The 10,091-nt window shown below is 32.5% G+C and overlaps 1 protein-coding gene across 1 annotated transcript in view; it reads right to left on the reverse strand.

Moving 5' to 3' along the window:
* LOC134714384 (transient receptor potential cation channel subfamily M member-like 2) overlaps positions 1–3,514 on the reverse strand; it is a 28,724-nt gene extending 25,210 nt beyond the window's left edge. Inside the window, exons 1-2 of the mRNA XM_063575625.1 lie at positions 3,243–3,514; positions 1,396–1,574 (exon numbers count right to left, since the gene is read on the reverse strand). Of these exons, the coding sequence (XP_063431695.1) occupies positions 1,396–1,574; positions 3,243–3,514 (451 nt within the window). The remainder of the gene's footprint in view (positions 1–1,395; positions 1,575–3,242) is intronic.
* Positions 3,515–10,091: the final 6,577 nt, after the last annotated feature.

Here is a 10,091-nt window from a genome sequence, read left to right on the forward strand (position 1 = left end):
TTGTTATTTCCACTACCAATGTCTTGAATTTCGTAGCAATTACTGTGTAGTTTGCCGTACAGATTCCTTATTGAATCCAAAATAATCAAATTTCCTGGTAAAATATTATAAGTATGACATATTTTTGTAATGGTCGAAGATGATAGAGAAGTGAAGATAAGTTATATCTTATATTTACATGTATTATTTGGACCAACTGATTTTCCAGAACAATTATTATTGCGTTTAGTCTTTTTGAATTTTGAACTGTGTTGGTGCATTTCAGCAAAATCTACGTTTGACACGATCTATGTTCGTTCTATTTCTCTAATACTGAAACCTGATCGTGAAAAAGTTTGAGATATGTACAACAAAACAGAATAGATGGAGCAGAGGGACAGCTTGATGCAAATTGAATAAATCAAGGATATAACAAAAAATCTAAATACTTTACCTCGTTTAGTTTGGTTAACTATGTTGCCATAAATCGGTTCTTCTTCGTCTTCGTTTGGTTTGTTCCGGGACCACCCGCTAATGATCGCTTTTGTAACTGCGTCAGTAAACTCTTTCGGTTATTTTTGTTTGTGGATATCAAGAATAGTTATCTGTTATGATAAATTGAACACAGGTGTGATTTCTACAGTTTGTACGTATACAGAACTACCCGAGCAAGGATACAATACTGCAACTAGTTGTGTTTATTTCCGAAATATATTAACACAGCTATATTTTGTGCAATGTCAATTGCATCATTGCTCTCTTTTCTCCACAATCAGGGGTTAATTAAGGGATGAAAATAAGTTAGACTAATTTATATTTCAATTTAAAATGATATCAATGTATCAATTCAAGTTACAGTTTAACAACTATATTAGGTCAATGTAATGATAGAAATATTAACTTTTTTGTATTCAGCGCAAAACTTTCCCCAGTTTCTCAGCCTCATACGAAAACGTTAATATTTTCTGATATTGACCTTATATTGTATATATGTCAAACATGTATATGCGTCTGGATTTACACTCAAAAGTGGCTGTTAAACAAACTTACAACATAACTAAATGAATTGAGATGATACAATCCCTCTTCCTGAGCACAATCACTTCGACTTCATTTTAAATATCTTAATACATCAAAAAGCATATAGAAACACTGAAGTCACCATAAATGTGTAACAACACTAATAAAAGACATATAACAACAACAAAAAGATTAACCTATATCGTATTGAAAGTCATGAAAATAAAATAACAGTCTTGCAAAACAACATAACCAAAGCACACGAATAGCTATATGGCCAGTGCAATTTTCTTATGATGACGCATCATCCAGTAATGTTTATCTTTGACCATAAAGTTTAATAAACTTCTATCACCATTTGTATTTGATGTCTTTTAGCTTCATTTATCTATTTACAACTTACCAAGCATTTGTTCTGTTTAATTGCTTTCATATTTGATTGAAGGTCATTTCGTTGATGCTTTTGTGAACCAGAATCTTTACCGACAAATTCTCTGTTCATAAGGTCGTGAGAAGAAATACCAAATAACAGTGGTGTTTTGTCCTTGATATATTCAGATATCTTAATGGTATCACTGAAAGAACACTTTAATTTGTTAATCTTTGTGTAAAGATTAGGTACGATTTGAAACAAATTGGCCCTCAAATAGAATATGTTTATATTTGTTATTCTCATCGGATTTCGTCTAATGCTTAGTCCATTTCTGTATGTGTTACATTTTAATGTTGTGTAGTTGTTCTCCTCTTATATTTGATGCGTTTCCCTCAGTTTAAGTTTGTCACCAAGATTTTGTTTTTTTGTCCATGGATTTACGAGTTTTGAACAGCTGTATACTACTGTTGCCTTTATTATTCAAAGTATTAAATATTTCCAGAATTATTTAGAAGTATTCACTTCTCACAAAAAAAACGGCAATAAGATCAATACACCTTACCGCTATTTGTCCGTCATAACTGGATATCACCAAGGTTCCCGGAAAATGTTGTCGTCATAAAACAAAATATCTGACGCCACAACGAAAAAGTGATTGCTGTATGCGTCAAAAGTTTAAGCGGCCGGGTCAGCCGGTATTAGTGATAAGGTGAATTAAGATGGCGATATTATACACAAATTTAGACTATTTGAAAGGTACCTGCTTAGAATTAATTTCGAGCACAACCGTCCCTCAAAAGACACATAAAAAGTAGGTGAATACACTCATCAGAGATACCAGGATATACGATTGTGTAAGTCAAACGCCTTCAAAAGACTCAAAAATGACGGTTGAATCAAAAGTAACGAAAAGGCAAGAAGCAGAACGAAGTTGAAGATCATTAAGAACCCTAAGTTCCGAATGGATTAGCAAAATAAAGCAAATATGAAAAGGAAGATGTAGTATGATTCCACACGAGACAACTGTCCACAAGAGAACAAAATGACACAGACATTGACAACTATAGGTCATCGTACGGCCTTCAACAATAAGCAAAGCCTATACCACATAGTCAGCTATAAAAGGCCCGATAAATCAATGAAAAACAATTCAAACGACAAAAACTAACGGCCTTATTTGTATAAATAAAATGAACGAAAAACAAATATGTAACACATAAACAAACGACAACTACTGAATTACAGGATCCTGACTTGGGACAGGCACATACATAAATAATGTGGCGGGTTTAACATGTTAGCGGGATCCCAATCGTCCCCTAACCTGGGACAGTGGTATAACAGTACAACATGAGAACGAACTATAAAAATCAGTTGAAAAAGGCTTAACTCATCAGATGGACAAAAATAAGGTCATTCCATCCTAAAGTAGAAAATCTTGATGAGTTTTGTGTTTAACTATTCACTGGCGAAATAATTACTTAGTCGACGTTTGTTCTCTTGGTTCATTCAGCTGATAAATTCTTTGAAAAACTCATTCAAGAAAAAGAAAGATCTTGATTAAAGAGCAACTTTAAATATTGTATTATTTTAGTGAATTAACGCTTTAAATAAACCCCTAATGTGAACCTTAACCCTTTTTCAGTAATATCATTATTATCACACTCGAAATGTGTGACAAACTTTCTATATCGGTTTACGGATCAATTTAAAAAAACAATGTAAAGAACATTATTATTATGTGTTGAATGTGGTATTCGAATGAATGTTGTACGATGTAGAGTAATGTTACTGTAACATTTACATGAGAGTCAATACTGCTTATTTCTTTCTGTGTGTTATTGAAATATTTCGAAATATAATATCTTACTGTTCAATGAATTCAGCAATAAAGTCCGCTGCTTTTCCCGAACCTTTTATAATCAGTATAGGCAAATCTTGCTGCAGAACTTTGTTAACAGCTTCTATTGTATCTAAGTCACCCTCGACTACTATTGTAAGAACTGGAACATTCCATTCCACTATTGATATGACAAATTCGTATTCGTTATTCTTGCATCCATTAACAATGTATTCGCTATTATTAACATACTGTCCTTGGGTGAAGGTTTTAGTGAAGATTAACACACGAGGGCAAAACATATTTCACAAGACGACGGTACGGGAGAAGATTTTTACATCGAATACGTTAATATCGCTAACACCTTCATTCCAGGACAGTATGTTTTGTTTTATTATACTAAGTGCCTTATAATTCCAGTGTGCACTATGTTATTTGAAGGAAAATTATAATGAAAAGTAAAAAAATCATAACTTGAGATAGTTTACTAATAACAACTACAAAACGACGAAAATGATGTAGATTTAAGAATCGGTAAATACCGTAAAGGGTGTTAATTGTTCCGAGTCGAAAATCTTCGGGTTTAGGCGGGGGTTAATTTTAGACATAAGCACTCATTTCTAATTTTATTACTTGTTGCTAAAAGTGCATGCGGATTATGAAAGGTTAGTGAAAAATAACAAATGGCGCATGTCAACTGAGATGAAAGGATGATATAAGAAATTTGCATAAAGTATAATAAAAGTACATACATTAACAATGTATTAGTTATAATTATATGATGAATTAATGTATTCGTTATAAAAAAAATAAAAATTAAAAAAAAAGTTTGCATACCAACTACAAATCACATTTATTATGCAAAAGTTAAATTTTTTTTTTGGTAATTAAATACCTATGTTGCATCAAGAAATATTTATTAAAGAACGTATTTTGAAGCTGTAAGACGCAAGTGACGAAGGTAATGAGCAAGTCTACATATGCTTCAACAATAAAATTAAAAATTAAAATATTTTTCGGTGTACAGAGAATTCAATTTAACACTATGAATGTAAAATTTAAAATAAATTAATATGGTTGTCAATGAGACATCAATCCATCAGAAATATGTTACATAAGTAAATTGTATAAGATAAGTACATAAACAATGTTTAAGTTTTTTTTTAATTAAAATATGTCTATAATTGTCACATCGAATGACTTGGTACGATGATCTTTTATAGATCGCAGTAATAGTGACGAGAAAAACTAAACAGAACACTAAGTCAGAAAATCACTTAGAATGAAAGATTTCTTCCGGAAAGACAAACATACAACCTATTTATTTGTGCACAGCAATGTGATACCGTTTAACTTTTTTTTATTATCTTCGAAACAACAAAAATCACTTTAAAACCCCAATGTTTGTTTTTTGTTTGTTTTATGTTGCATTGTTGAAAATGCCCTGTACCAAGTCAGGAATATGGCCATTGTTATATTATAGTTCGATTCTGTGTGTATTACATTAATACCTCAGTTTCTTTATGTTAACTCTTTCATATACATTTGATAAAATTTACTGTTTGCAATAGCATGAATTGATCTATATAATAAGAATGTTCTTATCCCGGGCATAAAAACAATGCCGTATTTGGCGAAACCTTTTCAACTTTTGATCTTCAGTGCTGTACAACTTTGTACTTTTTTCACTTTCGATCTTTTATATCTGGGCGTCACTGTTGATTTTTGACAAGGCGCGTCTTTGGCGTATTCAATTTTAAACCTGATGCTTTTTGTTATCTATTAATCATGTTTTTCTTTGTCTAATATGTTCTCCTATTTATTTGTATTGTAGTCCTGTAATATTATGTTGTCATCTCAATGTTATATTTAACTTTGCCATTAAAGTGCGAGGTTTGGCATGCCACAAAACCAGGTTCAACCCACCACTTTTATTCCCCTTTAAACGTGTCCTGTACCAAGTCAGGAAGATGGCCATTGTTATATTATTGTTCGTTTATGTGTGTGTTGCATTTTAACGTTGAGTCGATTGTGTTTTCTCTTATTTTTGAGATAAGACGTGGCATAAAACTTGTCTATCCCAAATTCATGTATTTGGTTTTCATGTTATATTTGTTATTCTCGTGGTGTTTTGTCTGATGCTTGGTCCGTTTCTGTGTGTGTAACGTTTCGGTGTTATGTCGTTGTTCTCCTCTTATATTTAATGCGTTTCCCTTGGTTTTTATTTTGATACCCCGATTTTGTTTTTGTCCATGGATTTATGAGTTTTGAACAGCGGTATACTATTGTTGCCTTTATTTAACGTAGTGTTGTTTGTTTTCTCTTATTTTTTAGTGTAAATTCAAATTGCGATAAGACGTCTCACGGTACTTGTCTATCCCAAATTCATGTATTTGGTTTTGATGTTGTATTTGTTATTCTCGTAGGATTTTGTCTGATGCTCGGTCCATTTCTGTGTGTGTTACAGTTTAGCGTTGTGTCGTTGTTCTCCTCTTATACAGTCGTGGGACAAAAGTGAGTTCCCAAAATGGCCGATGCGTAGTTAACAAATTTGCAACTGAGTTTTTATCGATACTTTTCCTAGAGTTATTCCTCTTTATACACTAAAAGTTGGTACTGACAGTGACCCCTGGTGTCAAATATTTGGTTGTTTACGTCATTTATGTTGCACTGACGTAAATAAACAAATAGTTTATCTGCTTTCAAGATGGCACCGCACGGGAAAGAGATGACACCAGAGGAGAACAAAATGATCGTAGGAATGTCAGAACAAGGCTATTCTGGACATAAAATAAGCAAATTGTTCGAAAAGAATTGCAGAACCATAAACAAATTTTTAAAGAGGTTTCGTGGCCGTGGATCAGAAGAAAACAACGAGAGAAGCGGACGAAGGAAAAAGATCGATGTCAGGGATGATCGGAAGCTTCAAAGACTGTTGCGTACGGACCGGCGAAAAACTGAAGTTGAAATAATTGAGGCATTTAATGGTCAGGCATTTATCCCGGTATGTTCTAGGACAGTCAGGAGGCAGTTAAAGTTTAATGGCTTCAAGAGGCACCCAGTAACAAAGAAAACAACGATCTCGCCAGTAAATCGCGAGAAAAGGAAACGATTTTGTCGTGAAAAACTTCATTGGAAAGTACGAGAAAACTGGAAAAAAGTGATTTTTAGTGATGAGACAAAAATAGAGATTGGAAACAACAACAAAGTTTATGTTTGGTGGACACTTGATGAACGATTACGGCCCGAATGTAATGGGCTGTACCACGGACCAACTTACAAAATGAGATTTTCTGTCATGTTTTGGGGATGTATTTCATATCATGGAGTGGGGGATATATACATATTTTGGATGAAAACTTGTGGCCTGTGATAGCTAGAAATTTCTCTGTGGACCCCTTTATCTACCAGGAAGACAATGCGCCATGTCATGTGTCTAGACGGTCAAACCAGTGGAAGACAGAGAATGATATTCCTACATTCCCGTGGCCGCCTCAAAGTCCAGATATGAACATTATTGAAAACGTGTGGAAAGTGATAAAAATACGTGTCCAGCAAAGAATAAATGATATTTCCAATGCGGGTGACTTGAAAACTGTTGTACAAGAAATCTGGACATCTCTGCCTCTTCATTACATTCAAAGCTTGTACAATACTCTACCAAAGCGATTTAGGACTGTTTTAAGAGCTAAGGGATTTATAACAAAGTATTAGTCACAAAAGGTAAGTTTACTTTATTTTTAACATGTTTATAACAGCTTCATTCTGTCACTCCATTGTACTCCGTAATGATGCATCCGCCATTTTCGGAACTCACTTTTGTCCCACGACTGTATTTGATGCGTTTCCCTCGGTTTTAGTTAGTTACCCCGATTTTGTTTTTTGTCCATGGAATTATGAGTTTCGAACAGCGGTATACTACTGTTGCTTTTATTTATGTTCTGTAAAACGTGTTCTTTTCTTATACTCAGACATGAAATTCATCGATTGTTTTTTCACTTTTACGCATGAAGATTTTGATACATGTTGCTATAAACTCTGCTTTATATTGTTCGCAGATCTTATTCAAATTATAGTAGTTTAGTTAGTGCTATTTTGTAAATAGTGGTACTATAAAGAATTAATCGCCATGCAAAATAACAATATGCATCATCGGTATGCATCTGTATCAAATGAAACTTACATGCTTTGTCTTCGAGGACCATGAACGATATTTTGTTTGTGATTATGTCTTTCAGTAGGGAAGCATGAAACTCTGCATATGACCTCTTTTCCAACCATATATTATATATTTCTCCAAGTAGACAGTCGCTGTTCTTTTTCTTCCAATAGTCCTGAGAATAAATGAATATTTAAAATATTGTGTCAATTTTGGTCAGAATCAAATTTTCAAAAGTTCTTTTATATCATGATTTACGGTAGGATGAGACGATTAACACGAAATAATAGAATTTTGACCTTCAATATAATAATCACACATGTATGTGAAAGGGTTTGCTTTTGATCTGTCATGTTAAACAAAATCTTAACCATTTTTGTTGTTCGGCTTTTTTAAATTGTTCTGAATCCAAGGTTGTATAACAAATTTGTTAAGTTGACGCTTGGTTGTTCTGTCTGTTCTTTTTATGACTTACTGATTTCTTTGCTTTAGTCTACAACACTCAGGCTTCTAATCATGTTTGTGTGCAAACTAGCAGTTGGTTAATTCACGATAATTCATATGAAATATAAAATTTTAAGTTGAAAATGCAACACTGGAAATTATTTTTTTAAACTGGAATCAAAATAAGACATTTTTTTCGAATAACAGTACTCTCCAATTGTATTCCCTTTAGTGCTCCGTGTTCTCGTTTCAAGAAAATTTATGTTTTTTTGCAAGGATATAACACTTACGTAAATTGTAATTGATTTATACAGAAATTATTTGCTACGACCTAACACATAAAAAACAGAAAATAGGGATAACTGCTCCAAAGTAATAAAAAGATCTGTTTTTTTTTCTTTCTATTTGACGGGAGTGTTACATAAATCTAGAAAACTTTAAGATATAGACGGCAGACGAAAAATTTACGTATGGGAAGTATAATTTGTATTATCATCATTACTTTTCTTTATTTCATCATTATTGGTTTATTTACTAAATTTTATAAACCTACAACTGTTTGCACCAAATCATGATACCATATCTATTGTTCATGATATGATTCAAGAATTAATATAATGCATATTTTAAGATTTTGGCCTAAACTCAAAACAAGTGTGTGGGAAAATTTGGCGCTTGATTACAAACTTCTTTTATTTGGCTATCTGTATTGTTCTACTATAGGTCGTAATCATACACTCCGTAAAAATATGTCAAATTACGTAATGTCTATAAAAGTTTTTTAACCATATACAAACTTTGTTTTCATGTTACATTTTGTGTCCGTATTTCCCTAATTCAGACGCAGACTGGAGATAAATTCGTTATTTTAAATTTGTAGATAACTTTTGATGTTACCACACTGCGGGTGGAGTATCAGTCTCCGAGGGAATCTTCAGCTCAGTAGTCGGTACTTTGGTACTAACATGATTTAACTTACATGATTTAACTAACTTTACTAAAACTGTTCGTTCGGAAACTTAGGTTTCAATTCCCTCAGGCAAAGTTGACTTTCGATGGATTTGGCTATTTGTTTTTAGGTATTTTTGACAGACAGCTCTTCAACGGTTTCGGTACTTTTACACCTTCGGATTTTTTAATGTTTGAGTTTGAGCGTTCCTGATGAAGCTATATCCGGAAAAGCACGTCGGATACAAGCAATTATGAAACGTCTTGTTTTCAATATTTTTTTGAAAATAATTACTGCAGTGTGAATAAGATAAACCTACCCATCCGTAAGGTTTTGTGTCTTCTTCATGAAGATGGATACTGGATTTGCATTTTTTTTCTTCCGGGAGAATTCCTACTAAACTAATGAACACATCATCACCATCTAATTGCAATCTATTGAAATATTCAACTGCCTCTCTCACGATAGAGCTAACCTTTTCCGATGAACCCTTATAGAGAATCAAACAATCTACAAAATATTTATTTGTAACCAAAATGTAAATAATATTATCATTTTAATATTATAATTTTATATACTTTCATTTCAGAAATTGACCTTTATAAAATATAATCTGTGAAATGAGTGATCTATTTAAAAACCATTTTTTTCAATCGTTATTCATATTCTTTTAGATGTCCGTTTATAACATTTGGAAGCAATACTCATGGTAATTGGATAACAGTTTGCAATAAAGATCAATATTTTGCATTCAAAAATTATATGAATAGCTCTAAATATACAGTTACTGATGGTCAATTTTAAAATATTTCAACAGATACTTTACATAATAGATACTACACAACCTTCAAATTGATATTATCAACAAACATGATATGTTGATAAAAGTTAGGGACAACTTCATAATACCAATTGTTAATAATGAATAAAAGTGGCAGTTGCGGTAATACGAATTTAGTTGTCAATACACACATTTTGAAGTAAGTAATTCATCAGGTAAATTCTAAATAAAAAGTTTTAAAAGTTTAATACGATTAACAAATAAGTATAATCTTACCAGTATAGACAAAACCGCAACAAAATGTTCAGATTATATAATCTTTCACTAGTAGTATTATTTCAACAGAACATAAGAAGAAAACAAATAGTGTCCCTTAAAATCCCAAAGTTGCACTCTTCAGTTATTATCTAAACCTTTATCATATAATGTTGACTTAGAAATCAGAGGACAATTACCATTGTTGACGTATCACGTCTTTCTATAAGTCGTGCTCCCTTCAAAGTTTATGGGAAGTCCTCAGATTTGATTTTTTCCCTTGCTTTGCAT

The sequence above is a fragment of the Mytilus trossulus genome, chromosome 4, assembly GCF_036588685.1.
Source record: "Mytilus trossulus isolate FHL-02 chromosome 4, PNRI_Mtr1.1.1.hap1, whole genome shotgun sequence".
Taxonomy (NCBI): Eukaryota; Metazoa; Mollusca; class Bivalvia; order Mytilida; family Mytilidae; genus Mytilus; species Mytilus trossulus.